Consider the following 22,996-nt stretch of genomic DNA (forward strand, 5'->3'; position numbering starts at 1 on the left):
ATAGTTAGAATGGGAAAATATAACTAGAGAGTTAAAATTCTATTTTCCATTCTAACCATAAATAGGTGAATTTTTAAAACCTACTTTTATAATGCACAGAATGATATTAAACATTTATTATAATTTGTAGTTAAATAAAATTGGAATTGCCAGATTAAAAAGATGAGGTAACTATATATATGTATATTTTTTAATTTTTAGCAAAGCAAGAAAACAAAAAGTATTGCTGAAGAACTAGAACTTGCTGTATTGAAAATCAGTCACAGTCTCAATGAACTCAAGAAAGAAGTAAGTATAGTTTGAAATTTAGCCCCTTTTAAACCTTTGCTAATTTTCATGTGACATAGTATATATGAAGTGCATTAGTATTACTATGTCTGTGTGTCTAGAAGATGGTTTTCCGTTTTAAAGCCACTATTTTTTTCGTGCCATCCTTCTCAAAGCTTGTATGTAGATGTTCATAACACCTTTATTTATGATAGCCCCAAACTAGAAATAGTCTAAGTTTCCATCCACAGAGGAATCGATGAATTAATTTTGGTATGACTATAACAAGTATTATTCAACAATGAAGAGAGACAATATGGATGCAGGTAATCATGTGGATAAATCACTAAAACGTAACACTGAAAGAGGTCAGACACCAACGAGTGTGTGTTTGTATGTGAGTGGATGTATATATATGTAATTCCATTTAGAAGAAATTCTAGAAAAGGCAAAACTAATGTATAGTGATGGAAACCAAATCAGTGGCTGCCTGGGATCAGAAGTTGGGGGATATTTACTACAAGGAGGCATGGGAGAACTTTGGGGAATAAAGGAAATGTATGAAATATTGATTGTGGTGATGGTTACATAGATACAAATGTCAAAACTCATCACACTGTACCTTTGGTACGTTTTGCTGCATATAAAGTATAACCTTAATGTAATTGATTTTTAAGAATATTTTTTTGGTTGAGATTTCCCTGCTTCCTGCCAAACTGGGCCATCTCTGACTCATTTGATCACTCTAAAGCAATTGAAAGTCACTGTAAGTCAGATGTTTGCCAACTACAGCCAGGCTGTCTGTTTTAAGTCAAGTTTTGGGAGACATAGTCCTGCCCATGTGCTTACATATTGTCTGCTGTTTTTTCACAACAGCAGAGTTGGGTAGTTGCAGTAGACACTGTGCAGCCTGGAAAGCCCAAAATATTTCCTGTGCAGCCCCTTACAGAGTAAGTTTGCCAGTCCATGCTTTAGGTGATGAAACAAAATCTCAGTTCCAAAATTAGAATGAGTTCTCCAGTATATAAATTGCTACTTTGATAGTCCTTCAATTAAGGACTTACCTCTGTTCCCCAGCCCCCAGCCCCACCGAGGGCTTTTGGGAAAGGTGTGGTCTCTGGTCTCTTTTCACAGCTTTCTGGCCCCCCACCTCCCACTTAGCTTCAGTTCTTGATCTTTGCCAGTGTGGCTCAAGGCCAAAAGAGAAGAGGTGGGGAGGTGGAAAGTTCTTTGAAACTGGTGCCCTTACAGAATGCTTTGGGGTCTGGTTAAGCTGACTTTGTCTCTCCTGGGTGATTGAGTGTGTTCATCAGAGCCCCTCACTGCAGCTCCCGGCCACCCTGCCCCCTCTACCCTGGGGTGTGCCTCTAGGTAATGCTCAGAACACACCTGTCAGCAGTCCAGAGAGAGCTTCCTTATCTCTAATTCCTTTATTCTTTTATATTTTTGCAGTCAGGGGTTCAAGAGAATGGAATTGGGTTTTGGTTTTCTTTTATAGATTACATACATGATGATTTGTTTCACATCTTACTTAGTACGGACCTCTGCTGAAACCTTCGTTTAACATCTTATTAAACATAGAAAGATGTTATCGTTTTGTTTTTTTTTTTTTTTTTTTTTAAAAAAAAGACCTATCCATTTTTTCCAGCCCATTCAACTTTAACTAAATTATTGTTAAAATTTGACTATCAGTATGAGGAGAAAATCCTTTGATAATTGACTGAGTGGCTTTCCACCAGCTTCATTTTCCTAACCTCCGACATGGGTGCAACAACATCAGCCTAGAATGAATTTGTATACGGATTAAGGCAGACAGTGTCTGTAAAGCCGGGTGGTCAGTTCCTTGCCCAGAGCGGAACTTCGGGCTTATTCACCCTTCCTCCCTTAGGCGTGGTAGTAAGTTGTCTCTAGAACCACTCAGATTTACGTGACTGTGGGCAAGTCACTCAGTCTCTAAGGACCTCTTTCATAGTCTGTAAAATAAAGGGCTGGCATTAGATATTCTCTAAGGCCCTGATGGTTAAATAAATTTTCTTAAAATTCTTATGTGGCATTTAGTTTCCAAAGGAAAGTACATTTTCATGTCTTTGTTTCTGACTGTAATTATTCTCACTTGATTGCGTGAAAGCAGACTACTCTATTGTCAATTTTTTAGAAGGTACTGTAATTTGAATTGACATTGGATTATTTCCAGGAAAAAAAAATCACTTCATTCAATAGGCTTCCTTCAAGTCAGATTTTCATTAGGACAGTGGTATTAAAAATGATCTCTTCCTGGAGAACCCCAGAATAACCTGCCTCATCATTTTTTTTTTTTTTAAACAAAAAGCAGGATGAAACGAAGATTTTGGACTTAATAGTACCCAAAGATATCTGCAGAGAGTAGGCTGTGATTAAAATCCATCCCAAGTCAAATATAGCCTTGGGGTTTGTCTGTCATTTATCCTGTGACCCAAGAGTTGGGGAGTAAAGTTCTAGACAGCAACTACAGATGGGCTATAACCCCCTGAGGGAAGGGAGTGTGTCCTACTTGTCTGTATGTCCAGCCTCTAGTACAGTGTCTTCCATGATCTGGGTATCTCATAAAATTCTGTTGAACACCTAACAGATTGAATCTCACATCAAGACCTTTTCAAAAGTCTATTGAAAAATCTTACTGATCATGAACTGCCATTTGCCTTTCCTCGTAGTATATGAATACCGTCTTCTTTTTTTTTTTTTTTTAAAGATTTTATTTATTTATTTGACAGACAGAGATCACAAGTAGGCAGAGAAGCAGGCAGAGGGAGAGGAGGAAGCAGGCTCCCTGCTGAGCAGAGAGCCCAATGCGGGGCTCCATCCCAGGACCCTGGGATCATGACCTGAGCTGAAGGCAGAGGCTTTAACCCACTGAGCCACCCAGGTGCCCCTGAATACCGTCCTCTTAATACTGGTGTGTTGCCTACTAACCTCTAGAGTAGTGGGAGCACTTTTTTTTTTTAAAGATTTTTATTTATTTGACAGACAGATCACAAGTAGGCAGAGAGGCAGGCAGAGAGAGAGAGAGAGAGGAGGAGGAGGAGGCAGGCTCCCTGCTGAGCAGAGAGCCCGATGTGAGGCTCGATCCCAGGACCCTGGGATCATGACCTGAGCCGGAGGCAGAGGCTTTAACCACTGAGCCACCTAGGTGCCCCAGTGGGAGCATTTTTTAAGTAAGAGAGCAGCTGCGTGGCCAAGAGTTGGTGAATAGCAGGATAAAAAGGGCCCGGCCACGCCACAGCAGCGGAGCACAGCCGAGCAGCTCGTCTTCTGCAGACACCAGTTCTACGCACAGGAGGAAACTCAAAGATGTCCATGTCTCTCCCACCCTGGGAGAACTGACAGGCTCCCCCGTGCTGCGCGGCTTCTGCTGCACACTTTCCTCTCGGTGCACCAAGTGCGGACGCATTGAGGTTGCTCCTTTTTCGTTTTTAAAGTGATTGTGAGGTGCTCGATGACAAAACCGGATTGTTTGTTGTCTTTCTTTCATTACCCTTCACCCCCCACATCTGCAGCTCCATAGGACAGCAACCCAGCTGGCAGCAGATCTGTTAAAATACCATGCCGATCATGTGGTTCTAAAAGCATTAAAACTTACTGGAGTAGAAGGAAATTTAGAAGGCTTGGCTGAATATGCGTGTAAACTCTCTGAACAGAAAGAGCAGCTTGTCGAGGTGAGTAATCGGTTCGTTTGTTAAAGAAATTGTGGTTTCATGATAGCTGTATTAGGGGGTAGAGTAACTCAAATATGTTTTTTTGGATAACTTATGTGAGCATTTTCTCTGTCTCCTTTGGAATCTTAAGATATAATATTTATCTGTCCTAACAACAGTCTGACCTCTAAAAACAACAGAAAATGCTGGAACCCGCAGATGCACTTATTAATCTTCTTGTCCTTATTCTCTCAGAGAGGTTAGGCTTTGGAGTAGAGCAGTGCAGACACATTGTATGACCTTGTTTCTGTTTGAATCTGTGGGGGGGTCTCAGCATGAAAGAGATGGCACACTTGAATTAGAATAATTTAAAGAGCCTTTAATAGCAGAGCTGTTTACAGTGGAATAGCCAGGTTGTGAGGGGAACTGTGGGAGTGCAGTGATTGGGGTTAGTGACAGAGCTGGTACTGCTGATAGGCCCAAATTCATAGGGAGAAGGAGTGGGTACTGGAAACTGGAAGGTCACAGAGTCTTTCAGAAAGCCACTGTAAGAGGTTTTGATTTCAGGACTAGACACAGAGACAGCCCAAGGCAACCCTGCAGGGAAAGAGCATGAGAATAAAGGCCGTTGCTCTGCATTCCTGCTGGTCTGTTGCTGGTCCTTCCCATTGCCCCGACAGAGCTGGAGACCACAGATGTCAGTGTCCCAGGGCAGAAAGCAGTTTGGGAAGGAAGGAGAGTGGATGTGGACGGACAGAGAAAAGACATTCAGCCCAGTATTCCTCCTCTGAACCTCTTCTGTTCTGCCCAGACCTTTTTGGGTGTTACTGGGGTTTCACCTGTCACTTTTGCTGTAATTTCAGTTATTGATTGATATTCTAAGCCTGCTACTTACTGAAAACACCAGATATCTCTTAGTAAAAAAATATATACTTAACTTGTGTATAACTTGTGCGTATGAGGTATATAGCCAACATGTATGTAAATACACAGGTAGGAACCACAGAGCTGTCTCCATGTTACCTGCTGTGCCTGGCTCACCAAATCGCAAAGACTAGCAGTTAGAGGAGCCCTTAGACTAAGTGGACTAGCTTCCTCTCCTTTACTTGCTTACACATGAAAACTGCTAGGGAGCATTCTTAAAATGACTATAGATACATCTCTGTTTTAAAATAGATTTGATGGGGGCACCTAGATGGCTCAGTGGGTTAAAGCCTCTGCCTTCAGCTCAGGTCTTGCTTCCAGGGTCCTGGGATCAAGCCCTACATCGGGCTCTCTGCTCAGTGGGAAGCTTGCTCCTCTTCCTCTCTCTGTGCCTACCTCTCTGCCTACTTGTGATCTCTGGCTGTCAAATAAATAAATAAAATCTTTAGAATAGATTTGATGATTATGTTTTTTAAAATAGTTTTTTAAAGGTATAACTGACATATAACATCCTGTAAATTTAAGGTATACAACATAATGATCTCATATATGTATATATTTTGAAATGATCACCTCAGTAAATTTTGGTTAACATCCATCGCCCTCATATAGTTACAGAAAATCATTTTTCCTTGTGAACTTGCAAGACCTACTCTCTTAGCATACATCTCTCAAGTATACAAAACACTCCAGTCTTAAGTATTATACCCTCAGTTCAAATGTTGTCTCATAGGTCTGTCGATTGTTACGGCATATATCTGGGACAGAACCTCTTGAAATAACCTGTATACATGCAGAGGAAACATTTCAGGTGACTGGCCAACAGGTATGTATGGTCAATAGCAGATCATTTCTTTTTATTATGTCTTGTCTGAGTATCATAGCAAATTGTGTGGAAGGAAGATGTACGTGGTTCTGCATAACTAGAGGTCAAATCTACTGAGAGTAATGAAGAAGGAAATGGCATTTTCATGGATAGTGTGCCAGAACATAGCTGACATTCCACACTGATGCTGCTCAGCTGCGAAACTGGAGATTGGCCCATTTAATTGATGTCCTAGTTTATATTTATTTTCAATGAAGCTGTTTGCAGTGCAAGTTGTAATGACATATTTGAAAAGTAATTTACCAGGGCATCTGGCTGGCTTAGGCAGTGGAGTGTGAGTGTGCACTCTTGGTCTTGGGGTTGTGATTTCCGGCCCTGCATTGGGTATAGAGATTACTTAAATAAAATCTTAGAGGCACCTGGCTGGCTCAGTGAATTAAGTGTTTGCCTTTGGCTCAGGTCATGATCTCAGGGTTCTGGGATCGAACCCCACTTTGGGCTTCCTATTCAGTGGGGAGTCTGCTTCTCCCTCTCCTTCTGCCCGTCTCCCTGACTCATGCGCTCTCTCAAATAAATAAATAAAAACAAAAAAATAAAAATTTTTTAAAGATTTATTTATTTGTCAGAGAGAGAGCATAAGCAGCAGGAGCAGCAGACAGAGGTAGAAGCAGGCTTCTTGCTGAGCAGGGAGCCAGATGCAGACCTCAATCCCAGGGCCCTGGTATCATGACCTGAGCTAAAGGCAGACGCTTAACTGACTGAGCAGGAGTCCCCCCAAAAATAAAATCTTAAAAAAAAAAAAAGAGTTACCGTTATGGACCAAGCCATAAAAATATTTATGTGTTTTGACCTAGGATTCCCAAGGACATAGGGAAAATTAGAAAAACAGAAACTAAAGCAATATTTGTTCCCACATTACTTATAGTAAGATTCAGTTGGAACCAAAATAGTTCTCTTAAGTTAGGTAAATAATACATTATGACCTTAGCATGATAATGATAACTAGAATTAGCAACATTGAAAAATATATTGTTAAAATGTTAGATGATAAAAGCAGGATACAGATTGTATACTTACTACAATTGATACTATGTAAAATGTACATAGATAAGAAAATGAGGGATGCTTGGGTGGCTCATTCAGTTGAGTGTCCAACTCTTGGTTTTGGCTCAGGTCATGGTCTCAGGGTCATGAGATCAAGCCCCATATTGGGGATTCTCTCTCTTCTTCTCCTTCTGCCCCTCCTGCTCATGCTCCCTCTTGCTCTCTAAAAATAAATAAATCTTAAAAAAAAATAGAAAATGACTACATGGGAATATGTAGAAATGAAAGTTCTTGAGCTTCTTTGGAAGAATTAGATTTTTTTCTGAATTTTCTGAAATACTACTTTGTCCTTATAATTTTCCAGAATCTTTTAAAAATTGATATCCCATTTAATACTATCCCTGTCAAATTAATCTAAAGAGAAAAGCGAGGGGCTTCTTTTCTTTTTTAGGTCTAAGCTCCAAAATACAATTTACCAGGTGTTCTTATCTGTCGTGCCAAAGGACGATACTCCTAACTGCAGTATTAGTAGAGCCCTTGGATTTAGAGTTGAGAACAGCAACACCTTAGAGTGGTGGTGGCCTGTGTCCTCCAGCAGAAGCGTGTGGAATGTTGGAGGGATGTGTGCTTTCCTGTAGAGAACAGTGTCAAAGGCTTATCATGGAAGGAGGAAGTATACTAGTGATCCTTAGCAATGATCATCTGCTGAACATTTTATTATAACCAGAGGATCTCTGCTTATTAGGAGAAACCAAGGCTTTAATATTTACATCTCTACTTGAGGTTCATCCTGTTTGCCTTGGCTTTCATTGTATTTCAGCAGAATTAAAGAGTGGGACTCCGCTGCCTAGGCAGTCAGCTCTTGCTATTCTGAAGCCGTGCTTGCTATGTGGCTGTGATTCTCTGCTTACTGTTTTTAATGTGACAGGGATATGAGGAGGAATAACCACACTTTCTTCCCCAGGATGGTGATAGAGCCTGTTGGCAACTTCCGTAACCTAAGAAGCGTTTTTGTTCCCACAGCCTTAGCTTTTACTCCTAGTCCTTCCCATCTGCTTCGCAAAGGGATCATTTAAGGAAATAGAGCGTGCCTCTGGGATAATTTGTATTTATTTCTGGACATCTCTACTTGAGCTGTGTCCTCCTTATATTTCCTTTAGCATGTTCAGTCCTATCTAGGACACAGCGGAGCAGTTTGTGCACCATACAGTGGTTCCTGGTCAAGAGGGGAGTCACCCTGAAATGTAGCCCATGGTTTTCTGGTGAGCCCATGTGCCCGCCTTCCCTGAACATGGGGAACCTTGTTTTGCTCATGAAGCTGCCACCTGCTTGTCAAGTCCCGTGCTCGTGTGACTGTGCCCACGCGGTTGGAGCATGTGGCTCTAATTCCCTTAAAAATAGGGTGACGGGGACCATATCAGTCTTCTGAAAGCCCTCCAGTGACTTCCTCTCTCACAGTCCAGTCCAGTCCTAACTGTGTATGTTCCGCATCACATGGCCTCCGATGACTTTCCTTTTTTTTCATGTAGGCTCAGTCACACTGGCCTATTGGCTGATCCTTGAACATGCTAGAGGTGCTCCCGCCTCATCCCAAACAACTTGCCTTAGCGTTCCTTTGTCTCCCCCCCCTCCCCACCGGCCTTCTTCAGTTCTTTGCCTTCACATGCCACCTTTTCTGAGACCGCCTAACATCTCTCTCCTCCTTACCCTTGATTTTTATACATATAACTTATCATAATTTACAGTATCTTATCATGTACTTGTATGTTTTTTATTATCTGTCTCCCCCCAGTTTTTGTTACTTTTTAAAAGATTTTATTTATTTATTTGTCAGAGAGAGTGAGCACAGGCAGACAGAGCGGCAGGCAGAGGCAGAGGGAGAAGCAGGCTCCCTGCTGAGCAGGGAGCCCGAGGTGGGACTTGATCCCAGGACGCTGGAATCATGACCTGAGCCAAAGGCAGCCGCTTAACCAACTGAGCCACCCAGGCATCCTGTGTCTCCCCCAAGTTTAATGTGAGCTCCACGGAGACAGGCATCTTTATCTGTTTCACTCAACCACGTTCCCAGCTCCTGGAACATGGGTACAGTGCCTGGCACAGAGTAGGTGAATGAAGAGCCATGTATCAGTTACTTGTGTCCTGGAGCCTCAGTTTCTCTAGCTGTGTAATGGGAATAATATATTTTGTGTGTTTCCGAAGATTAATACTAATGTATATCAGACCTCTAAGACACTGTCTCTAGAAGGTATCTGCCGTGTGCTCGTGGGTGTGTGTGTATGTTACCGCTCCTGCCAGTGCCAGTACTACGAGCCGCCTACCACTGTCACTACTCCTACCACTCCCACGCCTCCTACCACCACCAGCGCCATTACACTGTGGCCCCTGCTGCCACAGCCACCGCCCTGTCTCTTGTGCGACAGTGCACACTATCCTCTTTCCAGCCTGACTATAAATCTTTGAATTCTGCTGGGGAAATAACTCTGTTAAAACAGTTTTCCTGAAATAAAGACCACTGCTCCCTGAATAAAGATTTGTATATGATGATGCGTGTTGTTTATTTGTGGATCACATTAAAAAAAAACAGTTTTGTTCCATGTATCTCCACGTTGGCCAACATGGGGCTTAGGTGTGGAAGGCCCTTCATCGTTGTTTGTTGAGTTGAACAGTACAGACTTAAGTTTGATCTCCAATATAATGTTGAGAGCTAAGATTCTGAAATGGATACCTGTGTATGTTGTATTTCGTTAGATAATTTCTGCTGCTGAAACATTGACATTGCATCCATCTAGTAAAATTGCTAAAGAAAATCTAGACGTATTTTGTGAAGCTTGGGAATCCCAAATTGGTGACATGTCAACACTGCTAAGAGAAATCAATGACGTGTTTGAAGGAAGACGAGGTGAGAAATGGTCCACATATTTAGAAATAGTAATATTTTAATTAGCTTTATTAGTTTTTAATGTCAGACCTCAGTTGCAAAATGAATTATAATAACCCAGTGGGTTATTTTTATAGTAACATATCTTCCACAGAGAAATTGTGAAAATGTTGTGTGTCCTTCTTTATTGTAGTATGTAAGCAGTATGATTTATTGTACAACAGTATAGTAGATGTCTTTGAATTAATATTAATATTCTAGTTTTCCTATTGAAATTCAGTCATTCTATATTTTATCTTAATTGTTCTTTTGTTTTAGTACAAAAGCTCTTCTGTAATAGAATTATTCTCTGATTTAATTCTACTAACTTCATAATGAAATGAATGTAGTTATTTGATTTTTGAATTGCTTTCCTTCCACTTGGATGGAATCTCTTTCTTGATGACTACATAATCTTGGAAAATTTCCTGTGGTGGGTAAGTTCATTGGTATTTCTACAACATGTAGAATAGCACTATACAATGTATAGGAAGACATCATTTTTATTCTTTATTTTAATAACAGGGACTTTTGTTCATTTTCCATTGTATTGTGTGTCCTCTTATTTATGTTTATGTGTTTTCATGTATTTTCCCCCTTTGAATGGCTTCTATTAGCATCAAGCATGCTTTTTTTTTTTAATAAAATGTCCTTAAAGCCACAAAAACATCAAATTACACATTTATTTTTGTTGACTTGAACATCTAAACATTTCATATTTTAAAAAATACCTATTTAGGATAATTGTTGATTTGCTTTTTAAAATCAAGGAATTAGATAGACTTTATAAGTATATGCTAATTTGTGAAGTATAATAAATGTTTACCATGCTTTTACATTTAAAGTTTTCTGTGATAGCTAGTCTAAATGGCTAATCCTTTTGATGCTTTTATAAAGTATAAGCATGTGGATTTTCATTTGAGGCAGTTTTCATATATTAAAAGGTAGAGTGATGATGTTGATTCGTGTCTGAAGAAGGTCATTTGACTGTAGGACGTGTTTAGGAAATGAAGAAAGTGACTTCCCCATCTTTCTCAGCACGAGCACCCACTACAGATAGACGAGAACTGAAACAGGAAAACCCTGTACTTACGTTTGGGCCACATGGTCTCTGGTTTCTTTTACTCTCAAGCTGGATGTTATTAAAATGGTCTCCTCTTTGGGTTTAGGTAACATATGCTCAAAAAAATCAGGGCTTCTTTAGGGCTTCGTAGGTGGGGAGCTGTTGCCTCCATCAATGACACATCCATTGTGGAACTGGAGAAGTATCTTGCTGTTCAGAAGGATCCTTAAGTGGAGTTAACTGAGATGGAGGTGGTTGATTTCTTGTACTTCCTTTCTTTGTCCTGACCTTTATCAGTAAACTCATAAGAATAGCTTTTCTGACAAAGATGTTCAGCTCTGGGTGAGCAATTATTGACTGGCTTGAGTCCAGTGTCACAGTGTTGTTTTTCCTGTTCTGTACAATTATTATGACAAGCCTGCCTATTACCTTGCACCTGTCCACTACTTTCCATACAAAGGACACAGTGTATTCTTCAGATCCTGATTTCTTTCTGCTACTGTTATAACTCATGTTACAGCTATAATTGAAAAGCCTATGCTGTATTCTAGCTACCTTTGTTCTGCTCTGAGTATCTTGACTCTCATTACTAGAATAATTATCAAATATGTTTGCAAGAATCGTTTAACCAACCAATTAAAGCAAATAACATGGTAAGCAATGAGAAAGGGACTCAGAGCTAGGTCATTGTCCCTCTTACCCTGAGACACGCAAATTTCACAATAGGGCCTCCTGGGATTGTTTTGAGAACTCAAAAATCACTACTTGTCTTTCTGCTTTCTCTCTTCATCTATTTCTGCCTTCTTACCAAACCCTCCTGGGAAGCCATGGTCTTCATATTAGAAAGGACCAGATCAGAAAGACTCCACTTTCCCTTAATGGTGAATATGTAGTCATAGCGCTTAGAATTTGAGATTATTTTAGATAACTAAGTGTTAAAAGAAGCCTCCTCTCACAGCTTGGAAATTGTCCTTCAAAGAGGCTGAATTTCTCTTGCTCTGTTTGAACCATCTTAGAATTAGTATGACTAGGCTTCAGTATACAGAGATTACCCAATGGCTGTGTTCCATAGCTCTGTGCCTAACTTATCACTTGGCAGACTGGATGTATAAGGTGCTGTTTGCAGAAAGGGGAGGCATAGAAGGAGGAACATGCTTGTGGATAAATATGAGTTAAATAAGAGTTCATATAAATAGGAACATGGAGTTCAAAACAAGGGAATGACCTATCCAGACGAGATGATGAGATGACGATTGTAGAAATGGAGAAAAAAGGACTGACTGAAGAAGAATTTTGCAGGTCATATTGCTAGGATTTGGTGATTGAGTGTAGAGGTAAGGGAGAGTTTGGGGATGACAACTGGGTTTGGATTAGAATACCCCAGGCCTGCTCCTGTAGTTAGCTCCCAATCACCTATCCTTCAGTAGTTAGTGATTCATTTTCAGTGGGTCTAGGACATGATCTTTCTGATCATGCCATGCGGAGCTCCTTCCCGAATCAAAAAAGCTAATTGTGGGAACTTCTAATAGGGAATTATATGGCACATCTTTAGTGAAATAGTGAGACTTTTTTGTCCTTGGGAAATTAGCTTTAGTTCATAGAGAGGCAGAAGAGCTCTGGATAGTGAAAATGAGAGCGGCATTTCTCAGGTTTTCGTAAGAGATCATTTTGGTACCCTCATCAGAGGAGAGGGGCTCTTGAGTTTAACCCTGAACTTGGTTTATCTGGAGGGGTGAGGTGAGCAGTAAAGATGGTGCAGTTGTGGTGTTGATTTAGGGAGTATTAAACAAAGGATTTTGGGAGTACTAAAATTATGATAACCCTGTGAAAATAGTGCTTTGAAAACAGGTTTATAATTCAAATATCAACTCTGTTTTCCCCATTAAAATTCCTGTTTTTCCAGTTACTTCTAATGTTTATAACGTGTTTTCATCAGAGGTAGGAATTGTTTGTTAATGCTACTTTTTAAATTTGATATAAGAGCTAAACATAACTGAGTTAATGTATTTGCTCTTAGAATCAATGACAATAATTAAGCTTGTCTGGAAAAAACAGGTATAAAATTAAGTATAAAATGATTCAGATTAATGATTTTTGGTATCTTTATCAACTTTTAAAAAATGATTATTAAACTTAGCTTAAATTGGAATTGGGGGAAAGAGGGATAACCTTACCTGCATAGCATTTGGGGAAAAGCTATTCTGAAGAATGGTGAGTTTTGCCATTATCCTCAGATATGCAAATCATTGTGAGTTGAACTAAATTGTGGGAATAGGGAACACAGCAAGGTGTGTGTATGACAGCCATGGGGACTGGAGTGCCATTGATTAACTGGTGGTGGTGATGCTAGCAAACCAGATTATGTAAAGGCTCCTTTTTTCTTTTCTTCTTTTTTTTTTTTTTTTAAAGATTTTATTTATTTATTTGACAGACAGAGATCACAAGCAGGCAGAGAGGCAGGCAGAGAGAGAGGAGGAAGCAGGCTCCCTGCTGAGCAGAGAGCCCGATGCGGGACTCGATCCCAGGACCCTGAGATCATGACCTGAGCCGAAGGCAGCGGCTCAACCCACTGAGCCACCCAGGCGCCCCCAAGGCTCCTTTTTTCATTGCATTTATTTCTCCCTGCCTTATGGTTTCTTTAACTGTGTTGTTTCTCAGAGAAGTAAGAGGTACTAAGATAGGTGGTTTTTTTTGTTTTGTTTTTTGTTTTTTCTCTTGGAGACGAAACGTGAGCATTTCAGGGTCACAGGCACTATGGAGGATCACAAGGGTAGATAATACAAGATTGCCCATGCCCATGCCAAGCTAATTATGTTTAAGTAATGATTATGCTCCTTTCTGTAGCTTATTAAGACCACTTTTTAGGGATATGATGGGCAGGATTTGGACTTAGATTTAAGATATATGATCACTTTTGAGGTTCTAAATGACTTAAAGTCTTCTGTTAATCTTTCACTGCTAAATCAGGCACTTTTTATATCAGGGCTAGGAGACAAGTTATGGAAATAATGTATTTTTTTTTAAAGATTTTATTTATTTATTTGACAGACAGAGATCACAAGTAGTCAGAGAGACAGGCAGAGAGAGAGGAGGAAGCAGACTCCCTGCTGAGCAGAGAGCCCAATGTGGGGCTCGATCCCAGGACCCTGAGATCATGACCTGAGCCAAAGGCAGAAGCTTCCACCCACTGAGCCACCCAGGCACCCCGGAAATAATGTCTTTAAATTATTTTTTTCTCTCTCACAATTCTGAGAACAGAAAATCATTAATAAAAGTAACTTACAATTCTGACATTACAAAGAAATGATTTGAACCATAAAGCTATTCCCGAGTACCAATGGCTGGCCTGTAATGACAGTTCATTTCCTAGATCAGCGCTGTTTCACAGAAATGAAGGCGAGCCACATATGTAGTTTAAAGTTTCCTAGGAGACACAAGAGAAACTTAAAAAGAAATAGGTGACATTCATTTCAATATTTTTTACTTAACCCAATGTATCAGTTTATAATCAGTACTTAAAAATTATTAATGAGGTCTTTTCCATTTTTTCCCCTTTATATTAAATCTTCAAAATCCAGAATGTACTTTGTACTTACAGCAGCACATCACAATTCAGGCTGGTCATGTTTCAGTTGCTCAACAGTCACCATGGCTGGTGGATTCCATATTTAGCAGCACAGCTGTAGGCGAAAACTTAAATATTTGTGAACAGGCTCACTCTGTTCGTGGAACAGTCGTTCTGTAAGAAAGTATATGACTTAGTGTTCTTACACAGTATTTACTTCCATTAGGTGAAACTGGATGAAATTGCTCTTTTTATATTTCAAAAGTGGTTGAATATCAGCAATTTCACATGGTTCTACCTGGTGTATAACAGCTGAACAAACTCCCATTCCTTGAAGTCAACAAGCAAGTACTGTTCAATCTTCCTGTGAGTTCTTTCCTCTAGTCACAAACTAGGCTTTAAAAACAATCTACCATCCATTGTAACCTGAGTTCATCCATGATCCAGAAGTTTGAAATGTGAACGCACAGGGTTGCACATCACATGCCTCCTTCCTTCTTTCCTCAGTTCCTGTGCTTCCTGCGGGGGCTGACCCACAGCCGAGAGACTGCTGTTTGGTTTGCTTCATCCTCCTGTCTTGTATACTCGAGTTGCTCTCTTTGACAGGAAGAATATTTTAAGAATTTAGCTGTAAATGATTGGGTTTGATAGTCACAGAAAAGGAAACAAGCACTAATAACCAGTATGGATAAAAGAAGAATCTGGGTTCATCAGAGGCAGCTGCTGTAAAAGATTTCACTAGGAGTGAAGCTGTTGTAAATATAAGTAAATAGCACTGACATACTTTGCCTTTTTGCCATTACATCCGGGGGAGGGAGACATTCTCCAGCCAGGTACCTTAGAGATGCAACTGTGGACAACCTTCGTGTTCACCAAATTACAATTTTGTTTCTGAAACACACGTAATTAATAGACTAAATTACCAAAACTAATATACTAACATTCCTATTTAATAATATTAAGAAAATTAAACGTGAATAATAGAAAATACTCTAATAGAAAATTTGTTTTAAGTTGTATGTGTTATTTGTAGGAGAGAAGTATGGCTACCTGTCACTTCCAAAGCCAATGGTAAGTAGAAGAGTTTTGTACATTCTGGAATGTTTTGAACTCAAATTATAAATTTGAAACTGAAACTGATGCATCAGACTGCATTCTAAAATAGTATCCACTAGATGGCCAGCTTGGTGACATGTATGAAGATGGCCTCTGTACTTTTTCAGACAGTTCCCTTTCAGTCTTCATTACATACTTTAATAATAATCATTTGTAAAAGTAAAAATAATGAAAACACAACTGAATTAAAAAAATAATAAGACAAGGTGTGAAGTTCTAAATAAAATAAACCCTCAAGGGGTGCCTGGGTGGCTCAGTGGGTTAAAGCCTCTGCCTTCGGCTCAGGTCATGATATCAGGGTCCTGGGATCGAGCCCCACATTGGGCTCTCTGCTCAGCAGGGAGCCTGCTCCCCCTGCCCACCCGTGCCTGTTTGTGATCTCGTCTGTCACATAAATAAATAAAATCTTTTAAAAAAGAAGTAAACCCTCAAAACCTCAAAGCTTATGTCTTTTTTTTTTTTAAAGATTTTATTTATTTATTTGACAGAGAGAAATCACAAGTAGATGGAGAGGCAGGCAGAGAGAGAGAGAGAGGGAAGCAGGCTCCCTGCCGAGCAGAGAGCCCGATGCGGGACTCGATCCCAGGACCCTGAGATCATGACCTGAGCCGAAGGCAGCGGCTTAACCCACTGAGCCACCCAGGCGCCCCTCAAAGCTTATGTCTTAATTGCTTTATCAATTGCTTTCTAGTCTACCAGACAAAGGAAAAAGATACAGATGATGTGACTCTCTATACAAGGAGGGGCCAGAGAAATCATGGATCATCTGTGTTTTCCCGTGAACATAAGGGGCAGCTTGTACTTGTACATGTGTGCGGCTTTAGAGTTTCCCCACATTCATTGTCTGTCCTATTTCTTCTCTAGTAAGCAGCATTAGAAAATCACAAAAGGGCTTTGTTAAATGAGCAAATATAAACTTATGGTTTATAAATATAAATATTTATATATTTATAAATAAATATTTATAAATTTATAAATTATAAATATATAAATATTTATAATATCTATAATTTATTTATATTTATTTATTAAATAAATTTAATATTTATTTATTTATTAAATAAATTAAATATTTAATATTTAATAAATAAATTAAATAAACTTATTTATTAAATATTTATAATTTATAAATTTATAAATATTTATTTATAAATATATAAATATTTATATTTATAAACCATACGTTTATATTTGCTCATTTAGAGTTGAGAAGAGTTGAGGCTCTTCTGTTCTGCAGTGGAACTGGGGACAGAACAGCTGGTCAGAAGTATCAAGTTGTGGTAATAAGGGAAACAAAAAACAAGGAGATACACATATGCCTGGAAGGTATTGATGATGACTTGTTTTTTAAGCTAGGGGGACTAGGTATTTTGTTTTATTATGTTATAGTTTATACTTTGTGTACATCTACTCAATGTGTATGTGTGTGTGTGTGTGTGCACGCGCGCGCGCTTATTGTTTGAGTAAGTGTTAAAAAAAAAAAAGGCTATTAGCCTCCTGCCCCTTCATGTTCACTAGCCCAGCCATTCTGGAACTCCTGCCCCAATTAGGGGAGCTCCCACCAGACTTTATATTGAGGGGAATGGCCAACCTGGGCTGCCATCGTCTGAGAGCTTTTGCATATATTTCTCAAAGAAACATTGCTATTGGTAGTGGTGTCTATTTTTTTTTAAAGATTTTATTTATTTATTTGACAGAGAAAGAGAAAGCACACAAGAAGGGGGAGAGGCAGAGGGAGAGAGAGAAGCAGTTTCCCTGCTGAGCAGGGAGCCCAATGCAGGGCTTGATCCCAGAACCCCAAGATCATGACCTGAGCCAAAGGCAGATGCTTAACCAACTGAGCCACCCAGGCGCCCCACTGTTGTTCATGGAAATAGTCATCTATGGGCTAGCCTTGTAACCAAACAGCAATGTTTTCGCCTCTCCTAGAGGAACCATATTCTGCATTCCATATAGCTTACACACAAACACACTTGCTCTTTCAGAAATAGGGGCCCATCAAACATGTTGACTCACATATGAAGTGCTATATTCTAAGTATAATTTCCTATCCAGCCTGGGGCAGAGGATCAGGAACGGGGATGTCAGTGACACTAGAGCGCTGAAATTTAGCCCTCAGAGGGCAAATAGGTTAAAGGAATTGAGCTCCAGAGTCGTAACATTAGGAACATGTGGAAAACTATATGTAGTGGCTAATTTTATGACATTTCATAAAAATAACTCAATAGAGGGACCAGGAATGTTTGGAGGTATAATAACTGGACTCTGAGAAGACTGCAGAAGTCTTTAAGTCCTTTTGGTACATGATCTGCTTTCCCTGGTCCTGGGTTTCTAACTACTTAACCTGTTCAAAGCTCAACTTACATGCTAGAAGAGTATTTGCAAATAGTTGGTTGTTTCAACTTAATTTAACATAGTTTAAGTATGTTCTGAAAATGTTTAAATTAAAATTTTATTACAGGCAATTTGCTTTGTTTTCTATCACTATTGTATTTCCTCACAATTAACCGTAATGCTTTTTAAGATGTCTTAATCTTTTCATTGTCATAGAAGAATAACGCAAACCTGAAATCATTGAAACCAGACAAGCCTGACTCAGAGGTAAGACCTTTTTCCTTGAACAGTCTTACTTCTAATCTTCTTTTACATCAATAATGACAATATTGTGGTGATTAAAATGTGTGTTTTATAGGAGCAAGCCAAGATAGCAAAGCTTGGACTTAAGCTGGGTTTGCTTACCTCTGATGCCAACTGTGAGATCAAGAAATGGGGGGATCAGGAAAATGAGATTGTTCGAAATGGGCGAACCATGTCCAGTATGGCCTATTCTGTGTATTTATTTACCAGGTAAATATAGTTACAATTTGATTCTTTTAAATCAGTTTCATAATAGTCGATGCAAGGGAAAGTTCATTTTATTTTATTTTTTTAAGATTTTATTTATTTATTTGACAGAGAGAGATCACAAGTAGGCAGAGAGGCAGGCAGAGAGAGAGAGAGAGAGGGAAGCAGGCTTCCTGCTGAGCAGAGAGCTCGATGCGAGACCCGATCCCAGGACCCTGAGATCATGACCCGAGCTGAAGGCAGCGGCTCAACCCACTGAGCCACCCAGGTGCCCCGGGAAAACTCATTTTAATTGTTGATACCATGAGGACTACAGCTTCAACAAGGTGCCAGATCTCCATGAATCAGTATTCATTATATAGCAGAGAATTTTCCTAACTTAGTAAACTTAGTAATTTAGTAAACTTAGTAACTTAGTAGTAAACTATACAACCTATGTTCTTTGTCTTGTCCACATTATATAGACTCTTACCAAATGCCTCATCGAGGTCCATGTTGATCACATTCCACAATCTTCTATTACAATGTATATTTAGGGCATAGTAATTCCATGTTGCTAAAGATTTATCAGTTATCTGCTCAATAATCTGTTCTAGAATTTTTTCAAGGAATAACTTCAGACTTTTCACTAATTTTTTGAAATTTGTCTTTTTTATTTTTGGAAACCTGGAAAATACTTGATATCTCTAATGCTATGGCTCTACTCCTACTCCTTTTGATTTTAAAAATATTCTCAGCAGTGGTTCACACCTATAAGTTATTTCAGTATTTTGCAATGTAATCTGTTTCATGTGGAGTCTTTTTTTCTTTCATTTTTAAAAAAGATTTTATTTATTTATTTGACAGAGAGAGATCACAAGTAGGCAGAGAGAGAGAGAGGAGGAAGCAGGCTCCCCACTGAGCAAAGAGCCTGATGGGGACTTGATCCCAGGAACCTGAGATCACCACCCAAGCCGAAGGCAGAGGCTTAACCCACTGAGCCACCCAGGCGCCCCTCATTTGTTTTTTAAAGACTTATTTCTTTAGTTTTAGAGAAAGAGAGAGAGAGAACATGCCCTTGTTAACAGGGGGAGGGGCAGAGTGAGAGGGAGTCTGCTGCAGATTCCCCTCTGAGAGCAGAGCCTGCCTGCCATGGTGCTCGATCTCATGACCTGAGCTGAAGCCAGGGGTCAGTCACCCAACCAACCGAGCCATCCAGGTGCCCCTCAGCCAGAGTCTTAAGCTCAGTTGAACTAGATAGTGTTAAGGGCCTATTTAGCCAAAGCAGCCATTTTGTTGTTTATGCAGTAAAACTTAAAATTGACCCTACCCCCCGCCCCCGCAGGGGAACTTACTTAAAAGCAAGTCCGGGGAAACAAGTCCCAGGGAACAAAACCCAAATATAAGGGTGGGTCAGGTCAGGTGGAGATAACGGCCGGAATGCAGGGATGAGATGGGTCAGGTGGAGACATCCAATCAGTAGATCAAGCATACTGTTTCCCTAGCTACCAAGGAGTGTGGGCCCCGCCTTTTGGGCACCAATTCTGACCAAGGTGATAGGCTAGTTCAAATAGCTACTATGGGGGGGCGCCTGGGTGGCTCAGTGGGTTAAGCCGCTGCCTTCGGCTCAGGTCATGATCCCGGGGTCCTGGGATCGAGTCCCACATGGGGCTCTCTGCTCAGCGGGGGCCCTGCTTCCCTCTCTCTCTCTGCCTGCCTCTCTGTCTACTTGTGATCTCTATCTGTCAAATAAACAAAATCTTTAAAAAAAAAAAAAAATAGCTACTATGGGGTGAATTGTGACTCAGTTGGCCACCCATGTGTGACCTAGCATGACTGTGCAGCTTTCTCTGTGTGTTGCAATGTCATTGGCCATCTGTGTGTGGCCAGGCTCAACCACATGGTCTTTGCTCTATAAAAGTTAGTCTGTGAGGCAGGGAGGGGTCGCCCTCTCCGTAAGAGGCGTGGCCCGAACGGTTCGTTTGATTCTTGGTGCTTGGCGGAAATAAAACTTTGCTTGACCTTTGCTTTGTATCAGTCTCGCTCCTTTGACCATGTACCCATTATTGGGGGACCCAACATTGGGGACCCAACAGATAGGACCTCCACAACTCTGTGGGCATTGGGGTTCAATAAATAGTACCCTTTTCCCTACCCAAGCTCTGAAGAAAACGAAAAGATAAGCAAAAGAATAGGCACTGTAATGTTTATAGTGATAAAGCTATTATTGGATAATGTAGTTTATATCCACTAGCAAGTAGGTTTTTAAAAGTGATCTCCAGAATTCAGAAATCTTCCTCTACAGGGACAGAATGCGTCTCTTAAAATACCTGACAGAGGAGGTGCCTCCTTAAAGGCAGCTTTACTTCCAAGAGAAGAAAGAAAAAGGAAAGGCCTACCACATCCAGTTTATTTTCGCAAAGTCACCAGAAAGACTGAAAAGCTAAATAAATGTCCACACTCTTCTGTGGGAAGGAACAAGGGGGAGAGCTGAGAGAAGTGAGGGAAGTTATGCTGGTGAAGATGTCTTGGCCCAGAAGGAAGGGTAGGAGTGAGGGAGGAGATGCATTTCCCTCTTGACGCACTCTGCCTTTTCAAGATACAGAATTCTCCTGGAGAGCACCGGAGAAGTGGTAGGAGCTGAATGATTTGGCCTCTGCTCAGCAGTCATCTGTTAATACTTTACCATACTTTCCAGCACCGGTGACCTTTCCTCTTCAGTGGTTTCCTTCCTTTGTGCTTAATTGTTTTTCCCGCAAGCTTCTCCTGGGATTGAGTCTTGCTAACACCTTTTTTCTTAGTTCCTGTCTTTTAAAAATCCGAGGAGTCACATTTGCAGAAGAAAGTAAAATGGAACTCCTTCGTTTACTTATACCAAATACTCACAGATTAGCTGAAATAACAGATCTTGACCTTTGGCTGTCATCATGCTAGTTATCTCCCAGTGATAAAAATCAGCAGATCTTTAAAACCAAAAATTTGTTTTGACTGATGAAAACTGGAGGAATATCATTATCACTAAGTAAATGTAATTCGATACATAAAATCTTCCTAAACAGAGGATTCATTAGTAGAATTTTCTGTTTAAGTTTTTAGCTGCTTCTTTTATTTCTTGTTTCTTGTTTCAGAATATTCCAGGGTGATACGGTCAGCATTTTTTGTGTGAGGGTCAGAATAGTGGATTCTGGTAAGGGATGACATGCATCCCATGGAGACTAGGAAGCAAGAGGGGCTGCATTGTGAGGGGTAGGAATAACTAAAGCTCTGTGGAATGGGACTTGTTACCAGACATAGTTATTAGACAGAAATGCTCAGTTCAGGGGAAAAAATGCATTTTCTGTAATGGGTAACACCTTGTGCCGTTTTGACACATGTGGGTGGTATGTATATCTGTGGTAGAATCTCAGGCTGGCTTTGTTTTCTACCCTCACTGCCAGCCTGTGTTTTTCCCTTACATTTTTTTCTGTTTTCCCTTAATACTTGGGATTTGCCAGCCTCGACTAGTTGCTTATTTCTTTTTTTAAATATTTTTTTAAGATTTTATTTATTTATTTGACAGATAGAGATCACAAATAGGCAGAGAGACAGACAGAGAGAGAGAGGGAAGCAGGCCCCCCGCTGAGCAGAGAGCCTGATGCAGAACTCCATCCCAGGACTCCGGGATCATGACCTGAGCCAAAGGCAGCGGCTCAACCCACTGAGCCACCCAGGCGCCCCATCTTTTTAAAAATATTTTTTAAGGATTTATTTATTTGAGAGAGAGAGAATGTGTGTGAGCAGGGGGAGGGGCAGAAGGAAAGAATCTCAAGCAGATTCCCTGTTCAGTGGGGAGCCCAATGTGGGGCTTAATCCCATGACCCATGAGATCATGACCTGGGCACCTCTTGTTTCCGAGACCCACCTGTTAGCCTTCACAATATCCAGTTTTACAGTTTTCCTGGGCAATTTTATAGCTTTTCCTCAGGCTGTTGTTTAAGGTTGTCTTAACAATGTATACAATTTCTTAGTAATTTGTAGGTGATAATTCATATTTCTTGATAATTTTAAAGGTTTTACTTTTAAGTACTCTCTACACCCAGTAAGGGGCTCAGACTTACAACCCGAGATCAAGAATTACGTGCTCTACCAACTGAGCCTGCCAGGCATCCCAATTTCTTAATAATTTACATATTTAAGACTAGTGCCTTATAGCTTAAAACAATTTCAGACTTACTAGAGCCTTATAGGTCTTTAAGTGGGTTCTGTTCCATAATTTCATTTGATGATCATAGGGGTTTATCAAAGAACAGAAAATTTGTTTACGTGTCACAGATGTTGAGGGCAGAATTGGTTGTTACTAGATTTCTTCTGATTCACGCGTCGTTTACTGCTCTTCTTAATGCATTCTGCTGTTCTTTTTGCTGTGGTTTGCTTTTTGTTTGTAGGGGTCTTGGTTCTTGGTAGTTTTCAATCTGATGTTCCCTAATCTTCTGATGAGAGTGGTAGCACAAATATTATGACTATTTTATAGACTCTGTGCTGAAACTTAAATGATAAGCCTTGTCAAAGTTTTAGAATTAAAAATGAGAATTTTTTGAGCTTTGCTCTGATTCTCTCAACATTATGTAACAAAGGCCTTTTGTTTAAGACACATTGTCAGATCTCATGTATTTAATTTGTGAAGAAAAATGAGAAAGTTAAAAAGGAAAAATAAGACTTAAATATTGTCAATTTTAAATTTATTTACATTATAAAATCAACATATATTATGTTCCCTGAAAAAATTAAAGTGCCCTAAGAA

The 22,996-nt window shown here is 40.0% G+C and overlaps 1 protein-coding gene across 1 annotated transcript in view; it reads left to right on the forward strand.

The window, feature by feature from the left end:
- Positions 1-22,996, forward strand: part of CTNNAL1 (catenin alpha like 1) — a 63,181-nt gene that overhangs the window by 35,515 nt on the left and 4,670 nt on the right. Inside the window, exons 8-14 of the mRNA XM_044265185.1 lie at positions 202-288; positions 3,801-3,959; positions 5,596-5,688; positions 9,481-9,631; positions 15,311-15,348; positions 17,944-17,994; positions 18,086-18,240. Coding sequence (XP_044121120.1) covers positions 202-288; positions 3,801-3,959; positions 5,596-5,688; positions 9,481-9,631; positions 15,311-15,348; positions 17,944-17,994; positions 18,086-18,240 — 734 coding nt within the window. The remainder of the gene's footprint in view (positions 1-201; positions 289-3,800; positions 3,960-5,595; positions 5,689-9,480; positions 9,632-15,310; positions 15,349-17,943; positions 17,995-18,085; positions 18,241-22,996) is intronic.

The sequence above is a fragment of the Neovison vison genome, chromosome 9 (assembly GCF_020171115.1).
Source record: "Neovison vison isolate M4711 chromosome 9, ASM_NN_V1, whole genome shotgun sequence".
Classification (NCBI taxonomy): domain Eukaryota; kingdom Metazoa; phylum Chordata; class Mammalia; order Carnivora; family Mustelidae; genus Neogale; species Neogale vison.